Source organism: Danio rerio, chromosome 5 (assembly GCF_052040795.2).
Source record: "Danio rerio strain M-AB ecotype USA chromosome 5, GRCz13ab, whole genome shotgun sequence".
Lineage (NCBI taxonomy): Eukaryota > Metazoa > Chordata > Actinopteri > Cypriniformes > Danionidae > Danio > Danio rerio.
Genome location: NC_141025.1, coordinates 44615008 through 44638976, shown reverse-complemented (window position 1 = coordinate 44638976; position 23969 = coordinate 44615008). Strand labels below are relative to the sequence as shown.

Sequence of the window (23969 nt, the reverse complement as noted above, 5' to 3'; positions counted from 1 at the left end):
AAAGACAACGTGACAATGCTTTACAAATGAGCAGCTAGCCACAAATACACCCACAAGGGTAAACCCACCGCACCTTAAATGTCTATTCAGTTCCTCCACATAATTCTTCTGGTCAAGAATAGCTGTGATTTGTCCATCGCTGCAAGCAAAGACTTACTTTAGAGGAAGTATGGAGATTTTTCACGAAACCTGTCAGACTAAAACAACTAGTTCAATTGAGGAAGTGAAAAAATGAACTTACCCCTCTGTGCTTTTGCTGCTGTGTGCGCCGTCTTTCAGGTACATGGAAAAATCGATGACCCCAACCTAATAAGAGAGAGGAGATCTTAGTACCCTGTAAAAAACTAATATAATTACCATTTGGCACTTTGGGAGAAGGACAATGCAATAAAGATAATGCTCTACACAATCATCTGTTGTCCTCCATTGCTTAAGTAGAGTACAAAGAAAGTAATAAATACCTGCGAGTCTAAATCTTCTCCCTTCATACACAAGTTAGCATCAATGACATTCAGGCCCACCAACAGCCCAGCAATCACAGCTCCTTCCTCCTCCATCATGAGAGCATTGGGCTCGTAGAATTCACTGAGAAACAACAACAACGGTAAACATAAAACATTGCCAAATCTGGTTCACACAACCACAATTACAGCGTTTATATTAAAGTGCCTTATTGCAGAATGTTCTAAGGCAGCGGTTCCCAACAGGGGGGTCCCGACCCATAAGGGGGCCTCAGCAAGCTATTTTGTCATCTTGGCTGCCCAAAAAAAAGGGGACAAATTTCAGAGTCTCACTGATTCACCTTCAACAGTCAATACTAATGACACAAGCATACTGAACCCAGGTAAGAAAGCTGCAAACATTTTGGGTTGCAGCACTAGCAATACTGAACACATGAATGGAGGAAATACCAAGATAACTACCTGAACTATGATTTTATTTTCTCGAAGCAAAGAGTCCCTGACCCAGCCACAGTTTATTTATCTGCGTAAGTTCTTTCTAACGAATGCATGAGTCTGTCCAAATTAATAAAACATTCACAAACGACTTATTCCCAATATCGCAATAAGCCCAGAGTATTTTTTGAGCGAAAGGCAAAAGAATTGACACACATTCAAAATGAGATGAGGGACGTCACAGCTACTGACAAGAAACTTTAAGAAACTTAAAAAAAAATTGGCAAAAGGCTTACGTTTTTCAGTTATGAATGGCCTACTGATGTTTTGCTGTTATATTTTATGTTCATAACTTTGACATGGTGTCTTTGTTATTGTATCATTTCTACAATATGTTTATATTGTGTATATACTTCTCTCTCTCTCTCTCTCTCCTTTATTATATGTATATTTGATATTTTTGGTATTTATGTTACGAAGTGTAAAGTGTAAAAGCGGAAGTCTTTTTTTGAATGAATTACCATTACGGATATAAACAAACACAGAAAGATCGCACATGATCACGGCGTCCCAGCTGTGCGGTCTGCTACGGACTAAAGGTTTAGCTTCTGGTTTGATTGGAGAACAAGGTACTGATACTTCGTTTAATATGTTTGTTTGTTTGTATTGAGTTTGTATATTGAGTTTAAGTGATGTCTGCTTGTTTGTATACGGTTTTCATATTTGCTTACATTTGGTTTAATTTTCTCTTTGTATACAAGCTCTTACGGTGTTAGCCGTATGGTGCAATGTGCTCGGAGTATGGTGAAAGGTGTTTGGCCTACGGTGTAAGGTGTTTGATGTAGATGACGGCGTCAGTGAAGTGAATGCTGTACTGAAAATAAATCATGGGGAAAACACCAGTGAAAGAGTCAATCCTTTATTGAATCAGGGAGCTACATTTTATATTAGGCAATTATTTGTGCATAAACATAGATAAAGTTTGCTTGAAAACAATTTTTCTTTTGTCATCCTAACTGCAAACTTATATGAGCAATAATATCATTAAATGTTGGGGGTTGCTTACACAATTTTCAAGGGGAAAAGGTGTCTCAGGCCAAAAAAAAAAAAAAAAAAAGGTTGAAAACTGTTCTAATGGATTTTCATAATTGGTCTGCATGAACACCAGGGACTTACACTAACAGCTATATTAGGCAAAACAATGCAAGGCAAGTTTATTTATATAGCACATTCCATACACAATGGTAATTCAAAGTGCTTTACATAAACATGAATAAAAGAAACAAGAAAATAAAAATGGTTAAAAGAATTAAAAATGAGCTCGCTCCTGACCGTCCCATAAAAAGGATCAGATTCACTAAAAGGCATATAATGAAATACACATTTATTGAAGGGACTGACCAAATATAACAAACTGTCAAGGGATTAGAAATAAATAAGAAATCAGCTGAAATTCTCTCAACAAAATACAACACTCTAGAACACACAAACATAAGGTGACAAAACAAAACAGTTAGAACAAAATGACCTCTCTGGGGAATAAATCTCCACCAGAGGAAGTGTCGTTCTTCACAAAAGATTCAAATATATACATCCACCACCCATAAATGAACTAATTAACTGTGACGTCACACTGTGAGACCACCGAAAGGGAAGAAAAGGGAAAACAGGGTCGTAACATTAAAAACTAATCAAAATGTGTTAAAACAGGTTATAAAAGAATTAAAAAGAAAAGAAAGACAGAATATTGCGATCTGTCAGATGTAGCACAGTGCTCATTCAGTAAAAGCACAGCTAAACAGATGCGTTTTCAGTCTTGATTTAAATGTGCCTAATGTTGGAGCACATCTGATCAATTCTGGAAGCTGATTCCAGCAGCAAGGGGCTTAGCTGAAGGCCGATTCACCCTGCTTTGACTGAACTCTTGAAATTTCTAGTTTATGTGATCCTAAAGATCTGAGTGACCTGTTGTATTCAGTGAGCATATCTGTAATTTATAGAGGTCCTAGGCTATTTAGTGATTTATAGACAGGTAATAATGTTTTAAAATCTATTCTGAATGTAACTGGGAGCCAATGCAAAGACCTTAGGACAAGTGTGATGTGCTCAGATTTTCTGGCTATTACAGAATATGGGAGATGCAAAATAATGTTTAAAGAGCATAATAAAAGTTAATTAAAAAGCAGGAACTGTACCCAAGCAGGTCTTTTCGGTTGATTATGGTCTTCATGTAATCTGAGAGCTTCTTCTGCATCAAAGCCAGACGAAGCCATGCTCTGCCTCTTCCTAATGGGGTTCTGAGAAAAAAAGAAAACAAGTTTTTAGGCTGATACACAGCAAGCATAAAATATTTGATATGTTCAGATTGAAAACATTCTCTTACTTGAGTCCAGGAAGGTCTTTGACACTGGCTGTGATCTCACCAGCCTCTGGAGTCAATTTTTCTACAAGCTCCAAAGGACCCCAAAATGACTTATTTTGCCCAAGGAACGTTTTCTTACCTAAAAAAATTTTCAAAATTAAAATTGTAGAGGGAGTCACGGTGACGCAGTGGGTAGCACAATCCCCTCAAAGCATGAAGATACAATATGGGGACAACATGGGTAAGAACTATACTCTCATTCTAGGCATTATACTCTCATGATCAAGACGCCTTCCTGCCTTACCATGAATGCAGCAGGTACAAGGACATTTTATGCAGAACCCGAAAATAGTCACCAACAAGGTAACTTCCAATGTGACCACCTGCTTGCACAAGGTGTGTGTGCCAGTGACACTGTGTAATATCAATGCACCTGCTGCAGACATGGAACTGCAGTGAATTTGCTTCATTATTACTTGATTATTGAATGAGAGTATGGTTCCTAGCCATATCAGGTTAGAAAACACCAGTACACAGTGTTGTAACTTGTAAATGTGTCATTCAGCTCGACAATGGTGACTGTGAAAGAAGAACAGTTTCATAAATATCTGGCAAACAGGCTTCTCCATCGAAAGCACCACCACAGAGCATCACATCACCAGTTCTGCTCCTCTGTCCTCCAGTTTATTGGTAGTGTTGTTGTTGTTTTGGATGCTGTTCTCCCATTTGATCCTGATGTACTGAAAAAATGTGTAGGTCTAAGGGGACGTTCCAGAACCTAACCACTGATTGGGTAAGAGTCATGTAGCAATGGTAGCTCAAATATTTTTATGAGTCAAAGTGAAGTTCACTTTTGTGAGATGTTTTGAACTGCCAAAAACCTAAAAGGGCCTAGTTTCATTTGGGTTTTGTTTGAAATTATGGAATTTCAGTTCGTTCTTCAATTTCATTTGAAATATAAAAGGGCCTTTACTCTAGGACAGGGGTTTTCAAACTGTGGGGCGAGCCCCACCAGGGGGGGCCAGCACATATTAAGGGAGGCGCGAGACATTGAGGCGTGCACTCGAGTAAATTATGATGACAATTTTTATGTGATCATTAGATGGAATAATATGAATAACGTTAGCTCCACTGCTAACTATCAGGCACCTGTTGAGTTAATGTGTTCTGCTATATATAAAACTAAAATAAAGCAGGTGTTTTTTAAAACGAATGACGGTGAATTAATGAAAGTCAAACCGGTGAGCCGTCTGAACAAAAACTGCCCTTCTGAATGAAATCAGCAGGATGCCCATCTGGATCTTTCAGTTACCTTGAAGACTACTGACTACATTTACATGGACATCAGTTATGTAATTATTTGCCTTAATCTAAATAAGACAATAATATAATTATGTAAAGTGCTTTTTGAATGTTTAATGTCCCTTCAATGAACCAGGCTATCCACGTTTCCTGCATGTAATTTTGGATGTTTCATCTTCAATTTCTCGACTTTAAATGCAGTTCCGCAGTTTCACACTCACTCATAAACATTTCATTCATGCCCCAATGACAAACTGGAGTATTTGATGCATATATGTATGACCGGTGGAAAAGTGTTGGTTTTATTGATACTGCACGTCGAATAGAAAGACAAAAACCTTCTGCATTTCATGTGTGTGTGTGTGTGTGTGTGTGGTCCTTTACTAACAGCCGCGTGTGTGGATCTTGTCACAAAATGCAGCGAAAAGTCCTACATGACGGTAATAGTTGGATTGCGGTGTTTACTTCAATAAAGCCACTAATATATGCACACTCCACATCTTAATTCCATTTCTGTTTAGTTCAGACTTTAATCAGATTAAGGTATTCAGAAATTGCTGTTTACATGGTAGTCTCTTAATCAGACTATTGTCTTAATCCTATTAAAATCATATTAAAGTATTGTTTCCCATGTAAACATACTCAATGTTCGACTCAACCACACCGTCAGGGCTCTGTGAACTTGGCTTTGCGAAGCAGCATTTTCTGTTTGTATGTACATCAAAAGCAAGTATGCTCACTCTTATTGACAGATAATAGATGATTTGCGGTTAGTTGTGTCAGGAATCTGACCACCGATTAGCATGTTGTCCTCACAGAAAAGGCTGAGCCATCACACTGAATCAGGTAAGCTATATTTATGTTTCAATGTAATTAATTCTATGCACTTTAAACACAGCAAGTAATATGTGAAGGATGTTTGCGCATGCATTATAATTTTGGCTCTATGGAGGGGTGTCTGAGGGGCATGATTGAAATTAAACAAACTTTTGGGGGCAATTGTTCTAAAAGTTCGAAAACCCCTGCTCTAGGAGAGTTGTACAATTAGCACATATAAAAAGAGGAGTGTTTCTTTAAATACTGCCTGCACTGTAAACCATTTTCCAATGCAATGCAAAAAATAAAATAAAAACTCTGGCACACTATACATACATGATTACAAATAGTATATGCAACATACCAAAATACTGTCTAATCAGCAATTATCAAAATTAATGACCAAATGGTCATACTATTATTATGCAATGAACATACTGGAATTTAAGCTGGGATTTGCTGAACTTACTTTTTAGTCCGTGTTTCAGGCAGTGCTCCATGACAACAAAAAACTGCTGCAATGGGGCATAGTCTGAGTCCAGTGTGCGGCCCAGGTTCAGTGCAGACTCGATCAAGCCTTTAATGCTTAGTTTAGCCATGTTCATCAGGTTAAGCCTCTCAATGGCAATGGGATCCTTGGGATCTAGAATGAAGCAGAAATTCAAACATGAAATAAGATGTCAAGTTATATATGACACAATGCTCTCAACGTGACATGTCCTGCACATAAATCATAACATAATAAGCAGATTATGATGGGTTTGACTGAAGTACTTCTCACAAAAAAAAAAAAAAAAAACTAAATGAAAAGACTTGAAGAGCAATCCAACTGACTCAGGCTACATTACCAAGTTCTGTTTGATGCTTGTAAAATGGTCAAACAGAAGATGTGAACGAATTTCGTCCTAGCATCTAAACCATGTTTCAGATAAAAGTGACAAAAGAGATGATTGTTTTAGGGAAAATAAAATACAATGCAACCTAACAAGGAATGCATAACAAATTGCATGAAGTACAGTAAATTAATTTTTACTGAATTGAATTTTGAGCTTCAGTTCTCAGGCCTCACCCTAATTCAAAACACACCCACAGTAATGCAATCATTTCATCATCAAGTCTTTCAATGCATTTCTGTTAGCCAATAGCAATGATGTTTTTTAGGAGAGAATTGAGGGAAAGGAATATAAAGGACAATATAAAGGAGAGCACTGAGGAAAAAGGCTATAAACCTTTTTACTTCAAAATCCCTTCATCTGACTGTTTAAAAATAGTTTATATAAAGTCATGAAAACTAGAAATTTTAAATGTATAAAACTACTTCTTGACAAAATTTTCCAGGAGGGTCATTTTCCACAGCATAGCGACTTTAAAAATAAATTAAAACAATTATAAAGATGTCAGATTAAGTATTGTTATTTTAAGTCTTGTTATTTTAAATAACTATTCCTCATACAATCATCTTAAATCACTGCAACAACAAAAACTATGATGTTCCAAGACCGTCAAATGTAAAGAAAATCCAACTGACGCTAGGATTCACCAGCTATTAAAACCAAAGGGTGAAGCTTTACATGTTAAAGATTGAGTCAAGCCTACACGCAAAGGATAAACAAATTACCCAAAACAAAGTCAGACTCTGTCAGGAGTCCAGGACACAGAGACACAGACATTTTCTCTGCATTATTGAAAATTCTTTGAATTACAGGCCTAAATCCAAATAATTTTAACTATGGGCATAAAACATTGGTAAAATCATGCAATAAACCAGCCAGAGCATGGGGTGAGGCAGTGAGACAGCCAAAAAAATTAAGCCAGACAAGAGCAATGCACCCAAATGAGTCACCAGATATTTTGCTAACAATAAAGAGAGCTAGCAAAATGAAAAAGCTATTAATGACAATTTTAAAAAAGGAAGGGTGATCATAGAGATGGACAAACAGAGCAAGAACTTATCAACATGAGAACAAGAGGAAAAGCTCTGGAAGCTGTGCTGTGAATGTGCCATTCAGGGAGGCTGATTCGGTAAAGACAGGGCCAAACAGCTACATCTGCTGTGGTTTTATGATGGTGCCCGAGGAAGGGATGAGGTGGACTGGGGTGAATGATGCCACCATACGCACCTTTAAACTCATCAAGCATTTGCATTTGCTCCACCAAATCTGTGAAATCCTCCCATGAGTCTTTGCAAAAGGCAATGAAAAACAGAAAAAAAGCAGAAAAGGATTGGGTCATGCACATCATGGGAGTAAACCAAAGCAACAACAAGAGGGAACACGCAATATGTTATAGGAACGTGATTCTACAAAGCCAAGCTTGTTCTCTCTCACTGTTTAATATTAGCACATATTTTCTCCAAGTGAATGTCTTCAGAAGCACTAGAGGAGAAGCTAATAATAGCAGCCTGAGTGTCAATAGTCTTTAAAAGCTAATTATAATTATGTGTTGGAAGACAGCTACTATGATGTATTTTGACTTAAGCTCTGATCAGATCACATGATTTTTATTGTCAGCTACAAAAGTCACTATGACAGATTATCCGACTTGACGATCTTGACTTGTCATGGGTAACAAGTGTGCCAGACTATATGTTCCTTTATGATCAATTATGCCATGACGTCTACGGCGAGTGTTATTATTTTCCAAAGAAGTCACATATGTTATGATAACAATATTTCTTATCTTGTTAAATTCAATGTTTTTTATGTTATGTCAATCTTAACGAATACTGATGCTTCCTAACTAGGCTACATTATTTAAGGTAATTCGGTATGAGATTAATAGATTCAAACATATATTTCCTTTTTAATATTAAGATATTTTCTTTTAAATCTAAATGTATATTATCCAGCCATGTGTTGCTTAATAAACACTCCCTTGCCTGAACTTGCCTCGAGACGGAGAAAATGAAAGCACACCAGCACCAAGGAAAAATCAGATGCTCAAGACAAAATAATGATATATAAAAAAAATTGCAAACATATGACAGAGGATTGTGATACAACAATTACAGTGAAGCATTAATTTAATCCTCTCTCTTCCAGTGAACAAAACAAATCATCCACCTCCACAGTTGAGTAATGGATGGGCTCAAACAAAAAAATTATTTGTATATTTTTTTTGGAAAAATTTTCTTTTTGAAATTTATTTTATTTGGTATAATTTGTATCTTAATTTTTTTGTTGTTTATCTAGTAGATAACCGACCAAGAATAACGAATAACATCTGAAGTGAAAGTGCTTCAAAATCAGTCCGATATATACTTCAGCGCGAAAACACAAACTGGTTTGTTAAATAAAATAAAATCTAGCTTAAATAAAATTCAAATGAAATATTCAGTTTCAGATAAACTTATATTAAACTGTTTTCACTGTTAATGACAAAATTATAGATTGCTGGTGAGTTTGCTGGTGAGGAAATGCAATGAATTAGTAGCACTAAACGTGTTCCCAGATTACCTTGGAAGAACAAACTTGGTCGGAAGGTTGAGAGACCTCAGAAACTCGTTGTGAGAATGGAGATGTCTGTATATTTGTACCAGTCTGTCAAATAAATTTGCTTAAAACATTAATATTTTAGAAAAAGTAGTTAAAGTTTGCATAACCAATGATTGAACTCATCCACCTGAGACCCACTCATAAGTAAATATGCAGCCTATTTTTTTAAAATACCTGACCCACGGATTAACAGCAGTATCCACAGATATAACTGAAAAATTCTGTGCTCTTACTGTCCAGTTTCACCCACATGACGGAACTCAATGTAAAGATTGGTGAAAAAATGAAACAAGCTAGACTTCCTGCGATGGTGTTGTGAAGCGTCACAGACATGGTATCGGCTGTCGTGAACTATGCCACATTACATGTAGAATCCTGTGTCACTATGCCCATTTGTCGTTTATGACTCCCCACAACACCCTACGTCAAGAAAATAGAGACAGATCTGACCAGTTCGAGTGATCTGATCAGGGCTTATAGAAGGACCTCAGAAAATGCTCTACTGACTACTTTATTATTATTTACATCAATTAATTAGACACAAGGCCTAATCAAAGAATGCAGTATTTCTTCTTTACCTACAGAATGAGAAATAAAAGTAAATAAATACAGAAAAAAAGAAACATAAAGAAAGGCAAAGCCAGAAAAACAGACACAAAGAGAGAAAGAAAAAGACAGAAAGAAAGAAAGAAAGAAAGAAAGAAAGAAAGAAAGAAAGAAAGAAAGAAAGAAAGAAAGAGACACATGAAGAAATGTAGAAAGAAATAGAGAAAGAAAAAAATACAGAAAGACAGAAAAAATACAGAAATAGAGAAGGAAAGAAATACAGGGGTTGTCCTAAACCTGTGTGACGACTTCTTTTGTTTTGAAAAAACACAAATGACTGATTTGTCACCATACAAAATTTGTTTCGCCATACAAAATTAAGTCAAGTCAACATTTGTTTGTGTTATCCAAAAGATTGTAAATTGTAATAATTTTCTGTTTTAGGTGAACAGTGAAAAGTTTCATTAAGATTTTCTAAATTGCTTGGCTGTGAGGGTGGGGGGGATCAAACAAACCATGATACCTAATGAGGCAGAACACACCAAACACATTACAAAGAAAGAACGTCTGCATGCAGTGAAACAGACCAAGGTAAAATGGCAACTAACCAATATTAACAGTCATATATGTCATATTTATGTAAACCACCTCTGAAGAAAATACAGGAGAGATCGCTAAGAAAAGAGACAGACATAACTTCTATGAAACCTGGTGGAAAAAGTGGTTCTTTGAAGATAGAGGTTTACTGCAATGTGAATGTGAAAAGACAAATAGGTCAAACCGTTCAAATGTGATGCAATCCATGTAAATAAAGGTCTATGACCAACAAACAACTAATAAAGTTTATAATTATCTTAAAGGAGAACACTGCAAACAGACTATTTCAAATAATATCTTCTATTCCTGATCTTGCTACAAGCCGGTTTCCTGCTCAGCAGAAGATAAGAAAATACATTAGACTGAAATAACTGTTGCTCTTAATCTTAACATGTGGACATGTTAACATGTCTTCTTTTTTCTTTACTTATTGATCGCATCCCTTCAGGACATTTGATTGATAAGGAATCTCAGGACCATCTCCCTTGGATTCGCACGACTGCTTTTCTGACATCCTCTTTGAAAGTTTTACAAAATAATCTGTGATTCATCTGTAACGAACCTGGTTTGCACAAAAACTTGAGCAACTTGAAAAAAACAAATCTGTGAATGGATGGATGGATGAAATACAAAATATTAATAATTCTGACAAAATATTAATAATTCTCAATGTCCAGACTGTTTTTTCTTATTTGTTACATAATTTTACTTTCCCCTCGACTCAATTAGAGTTTCTTCAGGATGCCAACTTCTTTCTTACCGCTTTTTACTATTCACACAAAACTAATACTCACTACAAAATCCTATAAAGTTTTAATAACCATTATAATTCTATGATTCATGCTCATCGAACGCCTCAAAAATAAAGAGGAACAAATTCACAGGAATCCCTTTCAGAAATTGTTCCATCTAATGAGCAACAAAAACACTGACAGACATAAGAACAAAACAAATGTAAGAATTTCAGTGCAAACTGTGCTTAATATAGGAACAAAATATTATTGTTACCTCTACAAATACAGCTTTTTTTGCTGAGAACAGGCCTATTTCACCTTTAGGTCCAGTGAAGTGCTTTGAAACATTTATTTGCATGGCAGGGTATGTCGGATGCTAGAGAGCCTTTGATTGGTCGGGATTTGATGAGAAATTAGGCAAAAGTGACGGCAAGCTTTAGATGTTTACATCATTTCTTATACATTTTTAAATGCAAATTTTGTCACTGTTTCGGAGCACTCCAACTTATAAATATGCTTAAAACTAACATCAATTTTTTTTTTATTTCACCTTTAAGAAACTAAATGTATTGCAACCAATGAATCTAAAAGTCACAGTCAGGAGTTACAGTTACATTTTTGAGTTTACTTTCACACAGGAATGACTTTCATTCTGAAGCATCTGCTTAATTTATTCAATGTGATTGTAACTGAATTTAAATAAAGCTGCAAAACCCCAAATGCTTCCCTCAAATCCTTCAGTGTATAGGAAAATACCTTCACACACACAAACAGTGGAGCTGCATTAAAAACTACATTTCCAGGCAGGCCTGAAGGGACGGCTGAGAGCGTGATGGTGGAAGGCTGGGCCAGCACCGCCCAGCACCAAAACAGTCATGGAGGCCTAGTGATGCTGTGAGCTCCTACCTTCATGAGCTGGCTCGGGATCTGGCGTGAGCGAAATGTCGTTGAGCTCTCGCAGGCACAGCCACTCGCCATCCACCGACACGCGGAAGTTGCATAGGTAGATGGTCTCCCTGGCAGCCTGTGTGATCTTGTCAGTGGTGGGGGTGGGGGCTTCGCTCTGGGGCGTCAGATCAGACATGGTGACTCAGCTGATAGCTGGAGCTGCGACGAAAACAACACTCACGATGGCCGGAAGAGTCAGGTGCAAGGAAGAGGAGTGATTTGTTGTCTTCTCCGATCCACTTCGACCAAGAGTCTTGTCCAAAACAAAGGAAGAATGAAAAAGGAGAGGCAAGAGAAACGAAAGAAAGGAGAGAAGAAAAAAAAAATCCACCAGCAGTTCACGACAAGCTTGACAAAAAGGGGTGTTATTCTTCCAGGGCTCAACACTGGCCTCGTCTTGTAAATGAGCAACGACAGCTACAATCCTCGCCTGTGAATAATGGCTTTGAGTGTTTTCTGGCTCAGCACAGCCAGGGGATTGAGATGCTGTGTGAGCCTCAGTGGAGCTACAATCATAGACGTCTCTCTCTCTCTCAGTCCCTCCCTTGCTCACAGCCCAGCCGCTTGCTTTTGCATGATTGGCTGAGAGCGCTGCAGATGGGAGGGTGTTGACCAAGATGGCTGCAGTGATGCTGAGGAGGATTGTGGGAATCACGTGAGCAGATGGTGGAGGGGGACACACACGGGTCCCGAGAGGCCTGAGGGTTGTTGGCAATGGATAGGGGGCTGCTATCAATGATCCACAAGCCGCAAAAGTGAAGGATGGAGGAAATATTGATTGAGAAATCTGAGCTGTGCTGTTAAAGCTGGTTTTACTAGAGAATATGTTTGAAGGAGAGCTTAAATGTGTGTGAAATAAACATGAAAGTTTGTATTGGTTGGTTTAAAAAAAAATTATTGCCACAATTATGAACCATTCTCAATTTTGGGTGGTGTTGTTGAGCAATGAGAAGTGTAAGAAACCGTCTTCTGCCCTGACCTAGATTACACTGCACGATGAATGTGTGTCGATGCTCATTTCCTAAAAGCGCTAAAATTATTTTGAGAAGATGGGAGTCAACAGTTTTGTTGCTTCTGCACTGTTTGAGAGGATCACATCTTGAAACGGTGAGCTGCTTTAGAATGGAGATGGGTGTGGGACACAAAAAAGCATCTCAGACAATGGAGTGTCGAAACATCATTAACATACACACTGTAAAAAATGCTGGGTTCCACACAGTTGTTTTATGTTGTCTCAACACAAATCAATTAAGTTAACGAATTAAAGTTAATTTCAGAAGTTGTCTGCTAAAAAAATTCTCAAGAATTGTGTTGATTCTGCTCATTAGTTTCAAGTAGCAACAAGCAGCAAAAATATATCTTTGCGACGTGCAGAGCTGTGATATAGTTATGATAGCAGGAAGAACTTCCTTTACATTAAAGTCCTCCTAAACCGCAAGCTGTGATTTTTATTCTTTTCATAAGTTACAAGAGAAATAGAATTTTAAATGAGCAAACAGTGGGTGTGGCCTAATTTTTTCTATAGTGGGCTAAATGGATGTAGTAAAGCAGGCAATTCATTCAAAAAGATCAGCAAAGGGGTTTTAGAAGAGTTTTACAACCTAACAAACTCATCCTCCTCACCATTTTTGTTTGTTGTCAAAACTGACAGTTGCAGCAACGTTAGCTATGCCCATTGTCTTAAAATCACATAAGTTTCAGATTTCATTTAAAGATTAGAAGGGCAAACTATTTTTTCTTAAAAGACACACAGATAAATTGTCCACCACAAAACTGCCAATGTGAGCTAAAAAAAAATCATATGGTTAGTTTTATTTCTTGGAGACTTTTAAACTAAAAAAATTTTCAAATGTTTGAACTGAGGATGCTCCGAATTCATTCCAACTTCACTGAATCCAAGCTATTGCAGTGTACTTTGAGACTGCTATGCTAAATAAACTTCTTTAATAAAATCTTCAACGTCCCCATCGTTTATCTTACACAAAGAGTTTTTTCAAGCCACTGAAAAAAGAACCCCACATGCAAACATTGATATCAAATGGGGTTAAACTATATTAGAAGTAATCTATAATGCAAACCTCATTAATTATTTACAGAAGAAAAGCACTGAAAGCAGCCCATTTATGAACCTAAATTGGGTATGAACTAGGATTGTATAATATTAAAAACAATGATATTGCGATAATTTTGTCTACACACATTGCTATATAAAGCTCACATTTGATTTAAATAACTATTTGGAAGGAAGTTTATATTGAATGGGATGATTTTATAGTCTGAATAAAATGTAATTACAGGCATAAAAATACAATACAACAAAGATATAAATAAAATAGGCAGTGCTTTGTGGAGTCGAACAGTAATGAGGTACAGCAATTCAGAAATCAAAATATGAAATAACGCTGCAGTCTTCACTGTAAGACTAATTAAATAATCATTCTTAAAGATGTAAAATTGATCATTTATTGGGTCTAAATGGTTTAAATTAGCTTGAGTTTCAGTCACAGGCCTTAAAAACACATCCAAATGAAACTCTTTTACTGGTTAAACTTTGCAATGACAAAAATCACACAAGTGTTCTGAACAGTGGTTCATGGTTAATTACAATGGCAACTCAACATCGCAGATCCTGCCATGTGTGACTGTTGTGAAATATTGCAATATTCAATTCATTATCAACGCTCAACCTATATTCTATGTAGCCCTACAAACTAACTACTGTTCAAAAGTTTGGAGTCACAAAATGTTTTTTGAAAGAAATTAATATTCTAGGGGAGGAAGGATTGACTGAATTGATAAAGTGGAAATAAAAACAATTATACTGTATTAATGAATTTTTATTTTCATTAATTAAATATATATTTAATCTTATATTATATATAATCTATATTTTATATATTTAGAAACATTTCTTAGACAGAAAAAAAAACCTTTTGTAATGGCTCTATGAATGTCCACTAAGGCACCAGATTAGCTGTATTGTAAGCTCTGGCCCCAACACTATTCTTTGAAGAAAAAACAAATCACTTTAAATAGTGATTCAATTTAAAAATAAAAAATAAAAGCAAATGTAAAAATAATAAATATTAATAATAAATAATACATTTAAAAAAATTTAAATAAAAAATTTTAAAAAGCACATCACAAAACAAAGCTCATCATACCTATTTACAGTACACAAAGCAATAAAAATGTTTCTTGGGCAGCAAATTAGCATATTAGAATGAGCTGAACAATGAACAATGATGCCAAGCAAAGATGGTGAAAAAAATCACCTTTTCTATTATGCATAAAATATTTAAATGGTATAATAAATTAGAAAACGTAACAAGCATAAAATACTTCTTTTAAAACAAAAGAGCAAAAAAAAAAAAAGCTCAAATAAAAATTAGAGACCCTAAATTTTTGCAAGGTAGTGCATTTAACTCCCAATCATAAAATGAAAATATATCATATTTTCAATTTCACCTATTACACAAAAAAAATATTTTAATCAGGCTAATTGGGTTATTCTCATGAAACTAATAAAACAACACAGACTTTTGGATTTTGAATATAAAACGGTGGTAGGCCCGCACGAAATCTGTGCGCACTGAAATACGCAGATTTTCACAGATTTTTAGCCCATCGTTGAGTCTATTTATTTACTTGATTAAATGTGTGTAAATTTATATTTAATCAGTTTTTAAATTATTTCAGGAATATTATTGACTAATATAAAAATGTTCATATGATTTATTTACAATACAGTTTGTAAAGTAATATTTTCTGTCTTTTAGATATATTATATGAGACTTGCCTAGCTTACCAAATAAGTGGATCTAATTGAATTTGCATTATAAACATTAAATAAAAGTTAAAAATGTATTACTTTTTTAATTTCATAAATTAAGTTTTTAGTTATGATTCTCCTCAAATCATTTCACATAAATCCACAGATTTTTTAACAAAATTCTGCACAGAAATAGCAAAAACTTCCCACAGATTCTGTCTAGCCCTACTGATAAGCCTAAATAAACAGCAGTTCTTCTTAGCCAGTCATTTCTTTACAGCATGTCAGAACTCAAAACACATACAATTATTTTAGTTTTTCCAAGGGTCACTTGTATTTCACAGTTAGCCACAAAAGCTCAAAGTGACATCAACATAAACATATTTTCTGAGTTTTAAAAACAGAACATTTTCAAACCAAAAATGATACACAATTATTATGCTTCCATATCTTTTTAACCATTAAAAACACCCAAGCTTATTTGGATCTATGGAAACGCAAATTATTGGATGTCTTCACAGAATCTCAGCCACTCCAATATGTCATTCAATACGGACTTTATAAATACTGCATATGTAGACTATTTGTAATTTACATATCGAAGTTACATGACACAAGATAGCTAAAGAGCTAAAAATGAAATACATGAATGTAAAAACACACACTAAACCAAATGACAACCTAAAAAAGACTGCAAATCTGAGCATCATACAAATTCCAACTGTCCAACGAGTGGGCATCAGCGCTGCAAGCTGACAGTTTATGCCAGTGGTGGGTCATCTATTCATTCATTAACTTAATTAGAAGTCATATAACGTTATCTAAGAAGAAACCGAGGACTCTTTAAAAGACTGAACAGCAAAATGTAAACACGAAAAAACGCCGCAGTGCCTGTCATTGTGCAATGTTGTTGACATTGAACCACAGTGCCCATGTCAAACATTACTGCGCGTTCAAGTGCAAAAGACACCAACACAATCCTGCCAAATGAACCCATAAGCAGATGATCATAGCATATACTCACTTCTTGTTTTCTTGTTAATCTTCTCAATCTGGAATTCATAGCGCACTGGTGCAGGAAGAGAAGAGCTCGTCTTGGTAAACTGTATACTAGAGTTATAAGTTAGCGCCTCCTTAAAGTAAATCACCGAGGCCGGAGAAAGCGACTCCTCGGGACTGATGGCCTTATGTCCGTCGCTATCCTTCATGTGGGGTTTGATGAATTCGTTAGATGACACTAAAGTTTCAGAAACTTCAGTGCTGTGCTGTCCCGATGCTCCTGAGCTCTGGTCCGCCATCTTCAGTTCAAATTCATGTGACCGCCCTGCGTCAATACCGCTGTCCGCTCGCGCTTCACTCAGCTTGCAAAACCATTATACAATCCTTATCGAGAAGCTTTTCGGACAGTACGACTTGACATATCAGGCGTTGTTCCTATATCAATGGTCAAAATAATAAATGGGTAAAATGTGATTGTAATATGGGTCATGTGCTGTGACGTAGCTCGTCAGCTGGGTGAGAGCATTTAAAGAAACAGCAGCAACATTCCACTGTTTGATCTCAATACAGGGAATTTAAATCACATGACACAACACAACTCTACAGTTACTTGACTTCATTCATTCATTCGTTTTTTGTTTTTTTTCGACTAAGTCCTTTTATTAATTTGGGGCCGCCACAGCAGAATGAACCTGCAACTTATCCAGCGCATGCTTTACGCAGCGAAGAACATGCAAACTCCACACAGAACCGCCACCTGACCCAGTCAAGGCTCGAACCAGAGACCCTTTTGCTCTGAGGTGATAGCACTACCTACTGCACCACTGCGTCGCCATTACTTGACTTATATATTGTTAATATTTAGTATTTGCATATAAAATAAATCAGTTCATTCTATTTTAAAGAATAGCAAAAGTGTAAGAAAAACTTTGAGTTGAATTAGCTGTATCCTGCTGCTAGTCATATTAGCTTACATTATAGTAAACAACTGACACCTACAAATCAAGCTGAATCTTTAATAACTCATGAACCGAAATTAAAATATGTTGACTTAATTTGATCTTTAAAGTAGCCTATAGGAGATATTGGAGACTTTCCTTAAGTTTTACAGTTTTCTTTGGGGAATGACCTACATTTTCTGCCCACTCTAACTGCTAACATGTATGTACAAGATTTAGGCCTTTCCCCCAACAAAACTGAAAAACTAAAGAAACTGTGATAACAGACTGTGTGTGCAGTCCACCTAGGTGATATTAGTGTGTGCAGCAATACACCTCAATTCACCTAGTCAAATGTTGAAACTGACTTTGTGCTTGAAGAGATAAACTCTGGTATGAATGAAAAAGACATTTTCACAAATTAAGTGACATTTGTGTGTGGATCACTACAATGCAATTGAAATAAACACGTACATTAAATTATTTAATTATACATATTTTTAAAAGGTGACATGGTGGCGCAGTGGGTAGCACGGTCAACTCCCAGCAAGAAGGTCGCTGGTTCGAGCCCCGGCTGGGTCTGTTGGCATTTCTGTGTGGAGTTTGCATGTTCTCCCTGTGATTGCGTGGGTTTTCTCTGGGTGCTCTGGTTTCCCCCACAGTCCAAAGACATGTGGTACAGGTTAATTGGGTAAGCTAAATTGTCCGTAGTGTATATGGATGTTTCCTAGTGATGGGTTTCAGTGCTAAAACATATGCTGGATAAGTTGGCGGTTCATTCCGCTGTGGCGACCCCTGATTAATAAAGGCACTAAGCCAAAAAGAAAATAATACAATACTGTGATATTGTGTGTATGTTCATCGTGATTTGTCAAACACATCATAATTATATTTATACAAAGTACAAATTTAGACATGTGTTTGAATGTTTCCCAGTACTGTGTTTCAGCTGGAAGAGCATCCCCCGTTGAATAAAGGTACAAAGCCGAAAGAAAATGAATGAATGATTGAATGAATGAATGAATGAATGAATAAAATTTAGACATCTTCTTAGATATTAGATAGCTTAGAAATTCACAGATAAGACCACTAGAGGGCGCCATAGAAAATGTTATGGTTTTGATATATATATATATATATATATATATATATATATATATATATATATATATATATATATATATATATATATATATATATATATATGTCGGCTTAGTCCCTTTATTAATCTGGGGTCACCACAGCGGAATGAACCGCCAATTTATCCAGCAAGTTTTTATGCAGTGGATGCCCTTCCAGCCGCAACCCATCTCTGGGAAACATCCACACACACATTCACACACACTTATACACTATGGACAATTTAGTCCACCCAATTCACCTGTACCGCATGTCTTTGGACTGTGGGGGAAACCGGAGCACCCGGAGGAAACCCACCCGGACGCAGGGAGAACATGCAAACTCCACACAGAAAGATATATATATATATATATATATATATCAAAACATTAGTATAATTAAAATGTTAGTATCTCTATAACAGCTATGAAACTCTCACATCAGTAAAATGTTGTTTTTAAAATATAAATAAGAGCAAGTAATTTGTTGTCGAAGGTGCATTACATGAAATAAAAGAGCAGAAAATATATATATATTCAGATTTTCTGGTTGCCAGATGTGTTTCTATTTCTTTTTCAGTTGAAATAACTTTTGTATGTGATTTATTATTGTTATTTTCTTTAATTAGCCAGGAGATCACAGAGACGGCACAATCTCTTCTTCCAGTGAGACCTGTCAAGACAGCAGCACAAAATTTCACACACAAAAAATAAAAAACTAATAAAAAACAATACCACAAAATTACATAATCACGATTCGTAAAAAAGTACAGATCATAAAATACAAATACAGATATCTTTTAAGACATAATACACGTTTAAAGGTACTCAGAGTCAGATTGAACAAAGTAAATATGCACTACCGTCACATTTTTATCATTATATGCAGAATTTAATTTTGTACTTTTTCTTTCTGTGTCCTAGTATTATGTTTGTTGCCCTGTCTTTGATTCTTGGGTTACACTTGTTGGTAAGTTTGCTTAGTCTGTCTGTGTTGGCTAACACACACCTATCAGATTCACCTGTTTGTTTTTGTTGAACAGCGTTTTGTTGCACATTTTGTGCCTGAATCTTAACCCCAACACTGCTTCACATTAATTTCACTTATTCATTTGTCGCAAAAGAGAGAGAGAGTGTGTGTGTGTGTGTGTGTGTGTGTGTGTGTGTGTGCACCTCCTTTCCATTGAAATATGAGAACAACTCTGCTCATTAATCACCAGTACCATTTCAGTTCAACTCCCACTTATCCTTGACCTGAACTTATTTCCCTCTGGTATTTAAAAATCTTCTGATTTTTACAGTAAGTTGGTTTTAAAATTTAACTGAATTATAAAAAAAAACATATGTGAAATCCTTTCAATTATCAGACAAAAAGAAAGGCTTTTTATTTTATTATTATTATTTTGCTTTTTTTATTTAGTTGGTACATTTTAAATGTTTATCTTGCCTATTTCATCATCTCCTTTTAGTTATCAGCTTTCCATAATGATTAGCACAAACACTAAATAACATTTGACAAAAAAGATGTATTATATAATAAATAAAATCCTGTTATCGCAAATCCTCTTTATGTAATTAATTAATTCATTTATTATCCAGTATATTTCCATCATTAAACAGTTTCAGTTTTTTTTTTTTAACTGTATGGAAAGTAAAAAATAACTCTGGTTAATATCTTCCTAAATGTAAATATTAGATGATCAATCATTTGCTAAGTACACATTTCTCTCATTTATTCGAGAGGCACTAAAATTAATGTTTAACTAGTGCCAAGACACAAAACACAGTGCTTTTACATAAAACACACTCACTATGAACAGACTGACTGAAAGAATAACAATCATTGGGTTATTTTCTGTATATTCATTCTCTCTACTCAGGGGACTCAGAGACAAAAAAAAAGTTCAGATTACAGAGATTAGGAATTGTCAAAAACACCTCAACATTATTGTTTCATGCAGGGATTTTCCCCCCAAGAACCATTGGGATGAAGGACGTGTTTTTGAGAGATTTCATTGGAAGACAGGAAAATGAAAGTAAGTGCGTGCCTGATAAACCAAAGACTGTTAAAGAAGGGAAACATTTTTCCTGAGCTGCCTGTGAGAGGAAGCATGAATCAGATTGTTCTCATACTGCTTTGTGCGCTGCTGTTTGGAATGAGTCTTGCACAGTCAGTAGGTAAGCTGATAGTTTTAACACACATAACACACCTTGGCAAAGTAAATCCTTTTAGTTAACTCTTTAACACAATATTAACATGATGTGATAGTAATTATTTAAGATTTTAAAACTTTGTTGAATGTTTCTGGTCAAATCTTCAGTTGATGTTTACATATTTTAAATTTTAACAATGCATTTTTTAACAAAACAAGAATGCTGAGTTATTTCAACCCAAATTTGGTTAAAATAACAAAAAAAAACTGGGTTAAATTTGTGCGCTGTTTTATATTTTAAAAAATTAATCTTCCTCAAGTAGTACGTTTTGTCAATTTTTACCTATAAATTGTGTTGAAATAAGATTTTTATTCATCTATTTATTTTTAAGTGTATCTTTTCCACAGCATGCAGTAATTGTTCTTACATACTTTTCCAGAGCCATGGAATGAATCATAATCATGTTTGCTCTTTGATGGTGTTATTGATGAAAGCCAATTATTCTGTTAAGCATATCAAAATAAAAACATTACAAAAGCTGTCAATTTTGTTGTACCTTTGCTTTTAAGTGCACTTTTACATGTTTACTATATTGTTTTTTGGATTGTCCACACTCCATTAAAAATAGTCTGGTCCTCTAAAACAAACACATTCATGTATATTTATGTTCTATTTTAATAAAATGCTCTCTAATACTAACACTTTCTATTCTATTTTTTGTCCTTTTATTTAAATAATACTGTGGTCAGGCTCTATTTAACTCATAAAACCTTACATTTTTCTTTTAACACTAACAATCTCTTTTTTAAAATTGTTGGTTTAAGTGTTATAAAAAATGTGTTTTGGCACGAGGCCTGTTTTCTGTCAGTCCAGTCTACAGTTTAGAAGAGTCAACTTTATCAAATGAAATGTAGTTAACTCAAACTCATTTGAAAAGAGTTTTGAACTCAGTGTTGAAGATAATGGGTTAATTCAACACCTCATTGCTTCAATTTAAATGAACCAAGGACACAGTACTCTTATAGTTTTTTAACTCAAACGGTTTGTTTAATCTGTTTCCTCAAACAGTTTGAGTTGCCTTGACTTATTGTGTTATACAGTAGTCAGTTGGTTTGAGTTCTCTTCATTTCTTGGGTTTTACTTTGCTCAAATTGCTTCATTTACTCAAATGGATTAAGTTCACAGGACTCATTAGGATTAGGTTTTGAACTTGAACGGTTTGTTGCAATCGGTTTTCTCTAACAGTGAAGGGGGGGGGGGGGGGGATTACAGTGCAGTTTTTCTTGATTTCCACTAATTGCTGCTTTATCCCTTGTGAAACAGGACATGGAGGAGGGGGTTCTCAGCGCTGTCGGTGCATAGGAAAACCTTATAAAACAGTCAACCCTAGATCCATTCAGGCAGTTGATGTGTTTCAACCAAGTCCATCCTGCTCAAACAAAGAGATTATGTAAGCGCTTTCTGTTACATGCTAATATTGAATCATTATTCTGTCTAGAGATTTATTTTGTAACTTAGTGAACTATTGCACTTCCAAATGAGCTTTGCGTCTGCCTTTTTCTCCTGCTGATCTTATAGATTGACGGTCGTGGAAGGGAGGGGAAAAACAAAAGGAAAGGGAAGCAGAAAGAGGTCAAAGGTGTGTTTGGATCCTAACGGGAAACAAGGACAGAGGCTACTGAAGGGCAGATGGTGAGATATGCCTTATTGCTGAATGTTCTGCTTGTATAAAAATAGCTTGTCTGTGTATTGCGTTTACAATATGACCAATATTTTGTCATTGTATTTTCAAACATAGGGGGAAAAAGCAAAACCAAAGGAACAAAAAGGAGAAGAATAAAGTTTGACCGAAGAGATGTCATGTGATTTTTCCCTCCTCCGCGTGATGTCACAACATATGATTTCAAAGACATTTACACTTAATGTGTTTCCCTTTCTTTTTATGTTTTGTGATCTTTAAACATTTGCCTGATTCAACTGTTGAGATATGGTATATGTATATGTAATTGGTCTGACCTATTGCCAATGAATGTTTTATGTCAGTAATCTTAATTAAGAAAGCACTGTGTCCACAATTACAACATTTTTTACTATTTTCACCAGTTCGTTTTTATAGAAAGTATTATCCTAATCCATGAAATGTGTGTATGCTGTGCCCATTAAAACAATAAATATAGTTTTATAATTCCTGCTGGTTTAGTGATTTGTTTACTTCTGAGGTTTAGTATTAAACAATTATTATAACATTATGATTAATCACACGGACCTGGCAGATTGTCAAGTAACTATTACAAAAAAGGACATATTTGTCTATAATTTAAACGGGTTGTAAAATGAATATTCTGTCATGATTTACTTACTCTCAACTTGTTCCAAATCTGTTTGTTTTTCTTCTGTTGAAAAAAAAGAATATGTTTTAAAGAATACTGAAAACTGGTGGCCATTGATACAGTTTTTCAAAAATTTTTTCTAAATCTTCTTTTTGGGGGCAGCACGGTGGTGCAGTGGGTAGCACAATCGCCTCACAGCAAGAAGGTCGCTGGCTTGAGCCTTGGCTGGGTCAGTTGGCGTTTCTGTGTGGAGTTTGCATGTACTACCCGTGTTGGCGTGGGTTTCCTCCAGGTGCTCCGGTTTCTCCCACAGTCCAAAAACATGTGGTATAGAATTGGATAGGCTAAATTGTCTAGTATATGTGTGTGTGTTTGTATGAGTGTGTATGGATGTTTCCCAGAGATGGGTTGTAGCTGGAAGGGCATTTGCTGCGTAAAACATATGCTGGATAAGTTGGCGGTTTATTCCGCTGTGGCGACCTCGGATTAATAAAGGGACTAAGCCCAAAAGAATATAAAAGAATGAATGATTGAATCTTTTTTGCTGAAGAATGAATTACAATTGGATTTGTTGTCCACACGTGTAAAATTCGTTTATGGCCTCCCAAACATCACAAATACAAAACACAAACACCAAGCACAAACACAAGGCTTCCTACACCACAGATTACCAACACACAACCCTAGCTATGAAACTACAAATTAACATACAAATTACTTTATGGTCATTTATTCAATATGGCACAGGTGTCAAACTCAGTTCCAAAAGGAACGCAGCTCTGCACAGTTTAGTTCCAACCCTAATTAAACACACCTGATCAAACTAATTGAGTCCTTCAGGCTTGTTTGAAACCTACAGGTAAGTGTGTTGGAGCAGGGTTGGAACTAAACTGTGCATGGCTTCGGCCCTCCAGGAATTGAGTTTGACACCCCTGCAATATGGCAATAGCAGACGGTATAAAG

General features: G+C 35.8%; 2 protein-coding genes and 1 long non-coding RNA gene across 20 annotated transcripts in view; 2 read left to right on the top strand and 1 right to left on the bottom strand.

Moving 5' to 3' along the window:
- rufy3 (RUN and FYVE domain containing 3) overlaps window positions 1-23969 on the bottom strand; it is an 881807-nt gene that overhangs the window by 13305 nt on the left and 844533 nt on the right. For 4 of the 17 annotated variants that reach the window (XR_015490187.1, NM_001442192.1, XM_087251872.1 and 1 more), the window contains 7 exon segments: window positions 11654-12215; window positions 5846-6019; window positions 3280-3397; window positions 3092-3193; window positions 462-585; window positions 242-306; window positions 74-139 (listed from right to left, as the gene is read on the bottom strand). Coding sequence is in view for 12 of the 17 variants with exons in the window: in NM_001442192.1 (NP_001429121.1) it covers window positions 74-139; window positions 242-306; window positions 462-585; window positions 3092-3193; window positions 3280-3397; window positions 5846-6019; window positions 11654-11831 (827 nt within the window). In the remaining 5 variants the exon portion in view is untranslated. 17 annotated transcript variants of the gene reach the window in all.
- Window positions 1-23969, top strand: part of LOC148679708 (uncharacterized) — an 890299-nt gene that overhangs the window by 416462 nt on the left and 449868 nt on the right. The window lies entirely within an intron of this gene.
- On the top strand, window positions 20328-22863 carry cxcl20 (chemokine (C-X-C motif) ligand 20). 2 transcript variants are annotated; one of them, XM_087252598.1, is made up of 4 exons: window positions 20328-20558; window positions 22000-22126; window positions 22255-22368; window positions 22475-22863. In XM_087252598.1, the coding sequence occupies exons 1-4, from the start codon at window positions 20510-20512 to the stop codon at window positions 22521-22523; spliced, it is 339 nt and encodes a 112-aa protein (XP_087108724.1). In that variant the 5' UTR covers window positions 20328-20509; the 3' UTR covers window positions 22524-22863.

What these genes read in the sequence shown, in the direction of transcription:
- cxcl20 (XM_087252598.1), top strand. Translation starts at nt 20,510, where the DNA reads ATGAAGGACGTGTTTTTGAGAGATTTCATTGGAAGACAGGAAAATGAA. An exon ending in TGCTCAAACAAAGAGATTAT is followed by an intron (nt 22,127 to 22,254) that starts GTAAGCGCTTTC and finishes CTGATCTTATAG; the next exon opens with ATTGACGGTCGTGGAAGGGA. An exon ending in AGGCTACTGAAGGGCAGATG is followed by an intron (nt 22,369 to 22,474) that starts GTGAGATATGCC and finishes TTTCAAACATAG; the next exon opens with GGGGAAAAAGCAAAACCAAA.